Source organism: Aotus nancymaae, unplaced genomic scaffold (assembly GCF_030222135.1).
Source record: "Aotus nancymaae isolate 86718 unplaced genomic scaffold, 86718_ANA_hifiasm-v0.15.2.pri h1tg000018l, whole genome shotgun sequence".
NCBI lineage: Eukaryota > Metazoa > Chordata > Mammalia > Primates > Aotidae > Aotus > Aotus nancymaae.
Window position 1 is genome coordinate 23331238 of NW_026988430.1, and position 12249 is coordinate 23343486.

At 40.7% G+C, this 12249-nt stretch overlaps 1 protein-coding gene across 4 annotated transcripts in view; it reads left to right on the plus strand.

The window, feature by feature from the left end:
- USP32 (ubiquitin specific peptidase 32) overlaps nt 1-11352 on the plus strand; it is a 212429-nt gene extending 201077 nt beyond the window's left edge. For all 4 annotated transcript variants that reach the window (XM_064378438.1, XM_012445418.3, XM_064378439.1 and 1 more), the window contains 5 exons: nt 4015-4206; nt 5155-5440; nt 6850-7274; nt 8225-8317; nt 9113-11352. In XM_064378438.1, the coding sequence (XP_064234508.1) occupies nt 4015-4206; nt 5155-5440; nt 6850-7274; nt 8225-8317; nt 9113-9286 (1170 nt within the window). In that variant the 3' untranslated portion in view covers nt 9287-11352. The remainder of the gene's footprint in view (nt 1-4014; nt 4207-5154; nt 5441-6849; nt 7275-8224; nt 8318-9112) is intronic.
- Nucleotides 11353-12249: the final 897 nt, after the last annotated feature.

Genomic DNA, 12249 nt, shown 5'->3' on the forward strand with positions numbered 1-12249 from the left:
CTACAGACATGTGCCACCATGCCTGGCTAATTTTTTGTATTTTTAGTAGAGACAGGGTTTCACCATGTTAGCCAGGATGGTCTCGACCTCCTGACCTCGTGATCTGTTCACCTTGGCCTCCTAAAGTGCTAGGATTACAGGTGTGAGACACCGCACCCAGCCCACTATTCCTTAAAGCATTCCCTTTGGATTAGTTAGTAATGGTAATTGACTTTTTTGTCTTGTTATGCTATTGGGGACTGGGGAAACTACCAATTCTAGACCTACTTTCCTATTTAGATCCCAAAATATGGCCCCATACACCGAGTCTCCTGGGAGCCCTTTCTAGCCAGGAATGAGTATAATTTGTGGATACTTGTCAAATGAAAGATCACTGGGCTAAAGGTAAAGAAACTGAAGAGAAACTGATGTTCTAGATCATGGTCACTAGCAAGGTGATTCAGTAAACTCAGTCATACTTCCTTTGAGGAGGGAAAATGTTTGCAGTTGATAGATTCATAAATCTTTGTCAGCACAAAATCTGATAGGACATTATTCTGACAAGACATTACTGTCAATGATGATAAATTATTTGGCTCTATAAATCTCTTCCCCTTTTTAACAAGTTCAGTGTGCAATCTGAAAAGCTCTGGAGGACATCCTGCTTATAGGAAACAGGGCCTGCATGACCTGTTAAATCTTACCCTACGTCCACTTTCAGTGATGCACTTAGGATACCATGGAAACAAAGGGTTATTGAGGTATCCTGCCTTGCTAGGGAGTGGGGCCGTATGACTAATTTGGGCTCCCCTACATGTAGAGTTTCTGCATGTGCTTAGACATGTAGACAAAGGAGATACCTTGGTTCGAAATTGAGATTATTGCCTATATGCTTTATATTTTTTTATTCCAGTGATTTCCCTTTTAGGAATGTATCTTAGGGAAGTAGAATCTAAATTACTCCATAATCTGCAGACAGATATCATCATAGCATTTTTTAGGACAGTAAACAGTTATAAACAACTTATATTTGTCTCACGTTAGAGGAATGATTAAATAAAGCGTGGTGTATTCATTGGACAAAATATAATGCAGTTGTTGAAAATGATTACCAGGAGTTTTTGCTAACATTTATGGGAAGATGCTTATGATATTATGTGAAAATTTTTTAAAAAACAAGACATAAAGTTGCATATACTGGAAATAATACCTTCAGTATTGGAAAAAATACTATTTAGGAAAAAGGATAGAAGAAAATCTGCCAATATTTTGACAGTGGTTGCCTTTGTATTAAGAATATAAAAGGATTCTCTGCCTTTTTACATTTTTCTCTGCTTTCCAAAATTTCCTCATGAATATTGTACTGGTAATCAGAAAAAAAATAAAGGGCAATCACTCTTATCCTTTACTTTTCTCCTGTTTGAACCTCGGACTTCTCAGTAGAAAATTAAACTAGATGCCAGCCTGGGCAATATGATGACACCCTGTCTTTACCAAAAAAATGCACAAATTAGCCAGGTGTGTTGGTGTATACCTGTAGTCCCATCTACTTGGGAGGCTGAGGTTGCAGGATTGCTTGAGCCCAAGATGTCAAGGCTGCAGTGAGCTGTGATCTCCCCACTGCACTCCAGCCTGGGCAACAGAGCAAGACCCTGTCTCAAAAAAAAAAAAAAAAGAAAATTAAACTAGATAAATTCTTAGGCCTCTCTCTTTTTTTAATAGTCTTATAAATATATGAAAGATATTATTTCATTTCCTGTGTTTTGTGTTGAAGATGAGCTTTAAAGCAACTTTGAAAAAAGAAGAGGGTGCCTGTAAGTCATTTATAGACTATTTAAACAATAGTAGAGGATCTGAGCCTAGATCCCAAGAGGTAAAGGAAATCTTTATCACTTTGGGAAATTTTATTGATAAATATAAATTATTGTCAGAGTCTAGTCCACAAATAGGTTTTGTATCAGCCTTTTTTCCTCCCTGTCTTCATCTAGCACTGTAGCCTGTGTTCCACAGAAAATATGGCCAATAAAAATGAACATTCTTTACTAGCTTACTGTAATTTGTAGTTGGCCATAAAGTATTCCTGGTAGAGATAATAGAGATAATATTTAACTGGCTATGAGCAAAGAAACACTGCTGTATTTGATACACCCCTTTTTCTGCTCATTCCATGATATAGCATGTTTCCTTTTGAAGCATATCAATTTTTTCCTTGAGTAACCAGTTCAAAAGATGATGACAGTTAATATCTTGTTACCACAGAATTTGTACTCAAAAAAGAAGTCTATAACCCAAGTCTAAGCTAGATTTCCTTTTCTAAAAATAGAATTTCCCTCTAAGTTCCCCTTTTTAAATGAGTTCTTTAGACTGGATAGTTATGCAGTGCTAAAACCTTTAATTGCACGATCAAACCCAACCTTGCTAGTTTAGTTTATAGCAGCACTTGACAGCCTCCTGACTCAACCATCCTGTCCTATAGGGAAAAAGTCTCAGCTGAAACCCGTTCTAAACTGAATGTCCTGCGCTGTGCCAATTTGTATTCCAGGCAGCCTAATGTTCCCATCATGAGTTTCAGGAAGGGAAATTCATGGAGGAATTTGCCTGAGGAGAACCCATTCACCTCTGGAAGGGAGGAGCAATAAATAGGGTGTGTGATGGACATATGTGACCCTTGCCACAGAGAGGCAGTCAGTGTGGGGCCTTGTGGTCCGGGCTCAGCTTTGGGACACAAATATCTATTGTGTGAACTCTCATGGTAGCATTCATAACCCTGATGCCTCACCAACCTTCCCATATATTATAGAGACAAACAGAACGATCCCAGCTGTTTGGTTCTTGATTGTTTGTCAGGTAGCAGCCAGGAATGGGAGAGGGGAAAATTCTTTGTTTTCTGTTGTACTCTACATCCTTCCTTCTCTCCTTCCTCTTCATTCCACACCACCCCCAACATACATCCCTGAACCCCACCCCTTCTTTGCTCTCTCTCCTTTCTTGTGCTTAACTCCTTCTTGCTTCACAGCCTAACATGCTGATTAACAGGACCCCAAAGGTTTGGGTGGGTATTAGGGGCCTTCTCAACAAAAGCAGCACACTCTTTTGAGCTTGCTCTTCCTTTTGTTGCCATCTCAGATAAAAAGGCCCCATGAGGGAGGAGACAGATAATTTTAGAGTATTCTGTTAACTCTGTGTTACATGGTATCAGATGCAAATGAGTTGTACCCTGTAGGGTTTCATGATCTGCTGTGTTGTCATCCCATGGTGAGCTTTTCTGTGCCCTTATTTTATCCAGATCTGGCTTCTGTGTTTCATGTTTTTTCTCCTAGCTTCTGTAAAGTCTACAGCATGCTAATAATGCTCTGGCTTTCTGATTAAAAATAAATGGCTTACTGTCAGCACCCTGGCTTGGGGGCCAGCTCACATGTAATCCCTTATAGGATTCCAAGATTGTTAAATAAATACAATTCTTTGTTTTTGTTTTTGTCATTTTGAAGCATTCAAAAAATTTTCAAGAAAAGCTATGGTCATATAAATAGAAATTTTATCCAGAATGTTACTGATGTGAGACTTGTGAATAAATGTGTAGGTGCTGTATTTGCTCAGACTCTAGGTTGGGTTGTGTTTTCTTTTCCTTTTTTTTGAGACAGAGTCTCACTCTGTCATCTGGGCTAGAGTGCAGTGGCATAATCACAGCTCACTGCAACCTCTACCTCCCAGGCTCAAGCAATCCTCCTGAGTAGCTGGAACTACAGATATGTGCCACAACGCCCAGCTAATTTTTTAATTTTTCTTTTACAGAGATAGGATGTATGTTGACTAGGCTGGTTTCGAACTCCTGGACTCAAGCAGTCCTCCCACTTTGGCCTCCTAAAGTGCTGGGATTACAGGCATGAGCCACCACACCCAGCCAATTGTATTTTCTTTATCCTTATATAGAGTAAGATGAGGGTGAGTGACCAAGAGGATGATGCATAGCTAACTGGATCAGCACTTCAAATGCCTTCCCACACCCCCCTTTCCTCCTGTTCCTGCTACCTGCAGGTTGTAGATGAGCATGAGAGTGTGGAGCAGAGTCGGAGAGCACAAGCCGAGCCCATCAACCTGGACAGCTGTCTCCGTGCTTTCACCAATGAGGAAGAGCTAGGGGAAAATGAAATGTACTACTGTTCCAAGTGTAAGACCCACTGCTTGGCAACCAAGAAGCTGGATCTCTGGAGGCTTCCACCCATCCTGGTATGTTACAGTCCTGCCTCTGAAAGAGCAGGAATCTAGCATACAAGAAAGAAGATGTAAACAGACAGGAGGTTTTGTTTTTTGGGTTTTTTTTTTCTTTGAGACGGAGTCTTGCTCTGTCCCTAGACTGGAGTGCAGTGGCATAATCTCAGCTCACTGCAACCTCCGACTCCCTGGTTCAAGCAATTCGCCTGCCTCAGCCTCCCAAGTAGCTGGGATTACAGGCATGCGCTACCATGCCTGGCTAATTTTTGTATTTTTAGTAGAGATGGGGTTTCACCATGTTGGCCAGGCTGGTCTTGAACTCTTGAACTCATGGTCTGCCCTCCTCGGCCTCCCAAAGTGCTGGGATTATAGGCATGAGCCACTGCGTCCAGCTGATTTTGTTATTTTTGAGAATAAGACCCTTCCTGCTGCAGTGTTTAAAACACTTTCTGTACAAGGTTTTTATGTTGAGTACAGAGATGAATCTTTCTACAAATGTTTGGTAATTCCTTTTCCTAAAGAGCTTGTAACCTAGAAGAAGAGAGCAATCATGTAGACCAGTAACTACAATTCAGTGCGATGTGAGAATTGCCACAAGGGGTCCAACATGGTGAATGTGAACTTCAGGAGAGGATGAACTTCTGGGTCTGTGGAGAGAGGAAGCTTAGGCTAGCCCTTTGTGGACTCTAGAAGAGCAACTGAGCCCGGAACCAGCACCCACTGCACATAGTCACGTGGCTGTGGCACCCAGCTGAGTTGAGTGTGTATGCACAAGCATACCAGTGCCCTGGGGCCTGTGAAGAGACCTTTATGAAAACCATATTTTTGAAGTATTTAAAGAATAATGAAGGGTTTCTGTTACATATTCCCAAATATTCACGTGTATTAGACCTGTTTTTTCCATGTAAATTTTGTATCTTCAGAACCCTTTAATGCAGATGTTTTCTAACTTTACTTCTCCAGATAATTCATCTTAAGCGATTTCAATTTGTAAATGGTCGATGGATAAAATCACAGAAAATTGTCAAATTTCCTCGGGAAAGTTTTGATCCAAGTGCTTTTTTGGTACCAAGAGATCCAGCTCTCTGCCAGCGTAAACCACTCACACCCCAGGGGGACGAGCTCTCCGAGACCAGGGTTCTGGCAAGAGAGGTGAAGAAAGTGGATGCGCAGAGTTCGGCCGGGGAAGAGGACATGCTCCTGAGCAAAAGCCCATCCTCACTCAGCGCCAACATTAGCAGCCCAAAAGGTGAGACCTGGAGCCTATGCAGGTTCCTTCTTGGGACCCTTGTAGGCTTCACATGTTTGTCTGTCTTCTGTTCTGACATCAAGTTAGTTGGGTGGAAGGAATCTATCTGAAATCAGACCTACCTATATTTGAGCTATGTAACTTTTAGCAAGAGATTCAGCCTCCTTGAATCTATTTCTCATCTGTAAAATGGAGATAATACCAGGTTTACACAGAGTTGAGAGTTGGACACATGGAGAGTAAAGCACTTTACACAGCGCCTGATACCCAGTAAACAGGAATGGTAGCTGCTGTCTTGTCCCCTTATAGCAAAAATTCTGAGGTTCCCCGTCTTTCAGGGGGTCCAGAGGATCAAAACTCTTTTATTTTATCTTATTTTATTTTTGAGACAAGGTCTTACTCTGTCACCTAGGCTGGAGTGCAGTGGTGCAACAGAGATCATAGCTCACTGTAGCCTCAACTTTCTGGGCTCAATTGATCCTTCCACCTCAACCTACTGAGTAGCTGGGACTACAGGTACACACCACTGTACCTGGCTATTTTTTGTATTTTTTGTAGAGATGGGGCTTCACCATGTTTCCCAGACTGAACTTGAACTCCTGAGTTCAAGTGATCCTCCTGCTGCAGCCTCCTAAAGTGCTAGGATTACAGGCGTGAGCCACTGCGCCTGGCCCAAAACTATTTTCATAAAAATACTAAGACAATATGTGCCTTTTCACTTTTATTATCTCACAAATGTTGTACAATGGTATGAGAGACAACATGACATGGGATGATATTGTCACTTGACGGTGAAGTCTGTACTAATGTATTATACTTTTTCATTCCTCAGTTTTAATTTCTAATATGGGAAATATTGATATATAAAATTTATGTGAAAGTTCTAAGGGTCCTCAATCATTTTTAAAGGTATAAAAGCGGGTGGGGCAAGAGGCTATAACCAAAAAGTTTAAAGCCTTACACAGGATTTTTGTAAGACATAGAGATAACAATGGACAGCAAGAAGTTCCCAGTACCACGTCTAACAATAGTAAGTACTCAATAAATGGTGGTCATAGTTTTTGTCTAATTTTACAAAGGAGAAGAATATGTATTTGGAAAACTCTGAAGTCTAATAGTTACACTTTTTTTCTACTGAATCTGACATAAATCATCTTTCTGCTATTTTCTGAGTCCCTATAATGTACCTTACATTTTCAGGATATTGTTGCTTATAGGGACTTGGCATTGAAGAAGACAAAAATGTAACTTACTGGCTACATAATAGGAACTAAAGAGTAGCCAGTCACGACTCCCCTATCTTTACCTTTGTGTATACATCTGTGAAGCTAACCTTAGAGTTAGCATTTGGGACCGGCTTACTTTGTGGCATTTGGATTTGTCAGTATTTTCTTCTGTCCTGTTCACAGGTTCTCCTTCTTTAACAAGAAAAAGTGGAACCAGCTGTCCCTCCAGCAAAAACAGCAGCCCTAATAGCAGCCCACGGACTTTGGGAAGGAGCAAAGGGAGGCTCCGGCTGCCCCAGATTGGCAGCAAAAATAAACTGTCAAGTAGTAAGGAGAACTTAGATGCCAGCAAAGAGAATGGGGCTGGGCAGATCTGTGAGCTGGCTGACGCCTTGAGCCGAGGGCATATGCTGGGGGGCAGCCAACCAGAGCTGGTCACTCCTCAGGACCATGAGGTAGCTTTGGCCAATGGATTCCTTTATGAGCATGAAGCATGTGGCAATGGCTACAGCAGTGGTCAGCTTGGAAACCACAGTGAAGAAGACAGCACTGATGACCAAAGAGAAGACACTCGTATTAAGCCTATTTATAATCTATATGCAATTTCGGTAAGTGATTTACTATATGGTTTTCAGAGAGTGGTCTGTGTTTTGTTCACCCGTCTTCATGTATTCATCAGCAAGTATTTTTTCAGGTCCTGCTTATTTCTAGCCATTAGTGATAGACAAAGTTAAAGAAATCTTGGCCTGCCCAGTTATGATGGCTTACACCTGTAATCCCAGCATTTTGGAAGGTTGGGGCAGGAGGATCGCTTGAGCCCAGAAGTTTGAGGCCAGTCTGGGCCACATCTGTACAAATAATTTAAAAATTGAGCGAGGTGGTCAGGCGCGGTGGCTCATGCCTGTAATCCCAGCACTTTGGGAGGCCAAGGTGGGTGGATCACCTGAGGTCAGGAGTTCAAGACCAGCCTGGCCAACATGGTGAAACCCCGTCTGTACTAAAAATACAAAAATTAACTGGACGTGATGGCACACGCCTGTAGTCCCAGCTACTTGGGAGGCTGAGGCAGGAGAATCACTTGAACCCAGGAGCGGAGGTTGCAGTGAACCAAGATCGTGCCACTGCACTCCAGCCTGGGTGACAAGAGTGAAACTCTGTCTCAAAAAAAAAAAAAAAAAAAAATGGAGCAAGGAATGGTGGCATGTGCCTGTGGTCCCAGCTACTTGGAAGGCTGAGGCAGAATGATCACCTGAGCCCTGGAAGTCAAGTCTTTAGAGAGTTGTGATCATTCCACTGTACTCCAGCCTGGGTGATAGAGCAAGTCACTGTCTCAAAATAATAATAATAATTGCAATTATAAAATGATTGTTTATCCACACAAGACTTGTAGCTTATGACTTTTGAGTTTTGCTTTTTGTTTACTTTGGTTTTACAAAAGATATTTTTTTACCTACTGATCATTTACATGATCAGTGGTCTTCTGTTCAGATCCTAGTGCTATGCCCTGGCCATAGTACAATTAACTACTAACATACCTCCAATCTCTTATCTCTTACAGTGCCATTCAGGAATTCTGGGTGGGGGCCATTATGTCACTTATGCCAAAAACCCAAACTGCAAGTGGTACTGTTACAATGACAGCAGCTGTAAGGTAAACATTCTCAATCTTTGAATGAAAGTTGGAAACAGAACATCAACAGATCTGGGGAACATTTGTTGAAATAATGGACTCTCTCCTGAATAAGAAATAGATGTTTCTGTTAGAATCAATATATAGATGCTGTCATTATTAAAGGAACAAAAGTGATATGTAGAGTAGGGAATGAAAACATAAGTAGTGAGGAAAAAGAGTGAATTGGCCAGGCCCAGTGGCTCACGCCTGTAATCCCAGTACTTTGGGAGGCTGAGGCAGGCTGAGGAGCCAGATCACTTGAGGTCAGGAGTTTGAGACCAACCTGGCCAACATGGTGAAACCCCATCTCTACTAAAAATACAAAAATTATCCAGGCATGGTGGCACACTCCTGTAATCCCAGCTACTCTGGAGGCTGAGGCAAAAGAATCGCTTGAACCTGGGAGGTGGAGATTGTAGTGAGCCAAGATTGCACCACTGCACTCTAGCCTAGGCAACACAACAAGACTCCATCTCAAAAAAACAAAAGGAGTTAATTAATGCAAAAATCTCCTATCTTCTGGACTGTTAGAATTTGATGGGGTTTTAGGTCATTCTTTTTTGACTTGTCTATGGTCAAAATATTTTCCCCAAAGCAAACATTGGAAATAATGGGGCTCATTTTAAAGGGACAGGTGTGAGATAACCAAACTAGTGAGCTTATTGGAAGCAATCATGTTTAGTAATTAGAGAGGGTTGGTTTTCCCTTCCCTGGCAAGGATTTAGAGCCATAATAGTGATGGCTTTTTGTTAAAGGTTTTTCTTGCCCTTTCAGGAACTTCACCCTGATGAAATTGACACCGACTCTGCCTACATTCTTTTCTATGAGCAGCAGGGGATAGACTATGCACAATTTCTGCCAAAGATTGATGGCAAAAAGATGGCAGACACAAGCAGTATGGATGAAGACTTTGAGTCTGATTATAAAAAGTACTGTGTGTTACAGTAAAGCTACCACTCTGGCTGCTAGATAGCTTGGTGGTGAGGGAGATGACTCCTTGTAGCTGACATTTGGCAGAAGCGTCACTGAAAGGCAAGCTAAATGTAGTTATTTTATCCTGTGACCCTGAAGCACAAAATAAAAATTCTAATTAAAATAGTTAACTTTAAGAGTAGTAATAATTTTATTTTGAAGTCTCATACAAGCTCTCCGACAGAGAACTTTCAGGCAAATCCCACCATTAGCCTGTAAACAAAGGGTTTGGCACCAGCCACCTGGGACCAAATAAGAATTCAACTGTGCTTGTCCAGATGTGAACAAATATGTAGTGAGTATAGAGTTTACCAATAATCATAACAAATATTAAAGATTTCCTTGGAGTCAAAGTAAAAAACAAAAAATTATAATGTTGTCTAGGGACGACATGATATGCTACCTCCTTTTTCCTGAAGTTTTATTCCATTATATTGACAAGATGGAGAAAGCAAGATCATGAAGGTGTGCAAATGATTCTTATGGCATGGATGATGATTTTTTGATTTATTTTTTAAATTGTTTCCCTACTCTGTCTTTCTTGCTTTTTGTTTTTGTCATTGTGTGTGTGTTTGAGACACAACCAGTCATTGGTGTCAGGGGCATATAGTGGTTAGTCTGAAAGGGAGGCTGTCTTAAGAGCTACGTGCCTTCCACCCAGAGCCTTGTGGGAGACCCAGTAAAAAGAAAAAGCATCCTGGGAAATCCAGCTACCATGGCCCTCCCAATGGAGGCATATTACATTTAGGGTACTTCAAGTATCCTCAGAAATGTATTCCGCACCCCTGGCCCCACCCATGCTGAGGGAGGGGACGTTTGCCAATATTTGCATCATCTTCACATGCACATGTTGCAACAAGAGCTTCTGGGAAGGTAAGCGGCATCGGAGCTAGATCAAGTTTCACAATTAGTGGTTCTTTTCCGTGTTTGTTTTGCACTTTAAAAAAGAGAGAACACATGCAAATGAACCTGCTTGTGTGTATTTGATGGCTCTAAGGGCTATAAATTAAAACAAAACACATCCCAGACATTAGGAGTTCATAAATTTATTTAAGGAAGTTGGTGGTTTTAGGAAGTCAACTTTAGTTTTGCTTTATTTGCATGTCCACTAATTTTTTTTTATTTTGATATTTGTCTTTTTAAAAAATTTTACAGTAGTCATCAAAAGTTATGTTTCTTTGCTTACTTCATTTTTTCCTCCAATTATTCAAGACTGGAACAAACGTATAAATATTATTTATTTCAGGTAGCATTTTTTTTTCTGTGTAGTTTTTTAATATATATTTGAAGGAAATGTTTCACCTTGTTTTTGGTCTTTGTTTATTCATTTAGACCCTGCAAGTTGATTCTCATTAATTGTCAGATTCCACTACCCTTTCTTACTCATAGGTATTTACCATAGGTAATTACCTTACTTATAGGTAATTACCAGTGTAACTAAGCATTTGCGTTCTGATATCTGAGGCCAGTAACTTAATATCTAGTTCTTTTCAGAGCATTTGGAATGGTTACCTTAAATAACTACCTAAGTTGAAATCCTTTTCAGAAAAAATACAATTGCAAGTAGAAAGGAGTGGCCTAAATTGTATAATATAATAAAGTCAGACAAAACACATACTTTATAGTTTCAGATTTTCAGTATATAAAATGTTTCCATTCCTACCTGGACATGTCCCATTAAAAAGTGGAAAATTTTAAATGATTTCTTTACAGATGTTTTATTTAAGCAGGTAGCACAATCTACTAATGTTGTTTGATCTGTGTTTGTTATACTGGTTGTAATTAATTTTTTAAATTAACGAACTAGCAGAAAATTTATTAAATTAACTATTAACTACATTCATCTTGTAAATTACTGTATAAACCTTGTTGACAATGCACTGACTTTAGAAAGATGTTAATGTACATAAATAGAGTGTAAATAAAATAGTGTTGATGTACTGAAATATGAACTGTATAAAAAGTATTGGTAATTGTATATGGGGTGTACCTGTTTATCTGTAACTATTATCCAAACAAATTAAATACTGTGGATGCCTCTATGTGCTGTTTTGCCTCATTCAAGTAAACACAGAAAGTCAAATTCTTCAACTTCTCTCTCTGTGATCCTGTTTTAATTCTCCTACTTTAATAATTTCTTTCTGACTTATAGAGGGGATGCTTCATCTCTGAGGTTGGAAACTGTAGAGCAGGATTCCCGAACCCTGGGGCTACAGACCAGTACCGTCCTTGGCCTGGTAGGAACTGGACCACACAGCAGGAGGTAAGCAGTGGGCTGTATTTACAGCGGCTCTCTCTCGCTCGCATTACCGCCTAAGGTTAGATCAGCAGTGGCATGAGATTCTCACAGGAGGGCAAACCCTATTAACTGCGCATGCTTGCAATCTAAGTTGTGCGCTCCTTATGAGAATCTAATGCCTGATGACTTGAGATAGAGCAGTTTCATCCTGAAACCATTCCCCCTGTTCTTCCCTAGTCTGTGGAAAAATTGTCTTCAATTTTACCAGTCCCTGGTAAGGTTGGCAACACTGATGTAGAGGGTAGAACAAGATCCCTGCGTGACCAGGTGACTTTAAACATGGCTCACATCCCTTTTGTGGTGTGGTGGCCTGTGCCTGTAGTTATCCCAGCTACTCGAGTGGGAGGATCACTTGAACCCAGAAGTTTGAGATTGCAGTGAGCCTCAGTTGTGCCACTGCACTCCAGCCTGGGTGTCAGAGAGACCTTGTCTCAGATAGATAGATAGATAGATAGATAGATAGATAGATAGATAGATAGCTTCTTGGAAGGCCCAGCCTATGGAGATGGGCAAGCATTTTGTTTCTAGCTTCTGCATGGCCCTGTGTGTTGAGAGAGGTCTTTGGCTGAGGGTGGCGATTCTGCATGGAGTCTCTCCACCACTTGGTGGCATTGCTCATGGTGTCTTCTTACTTCTAAAC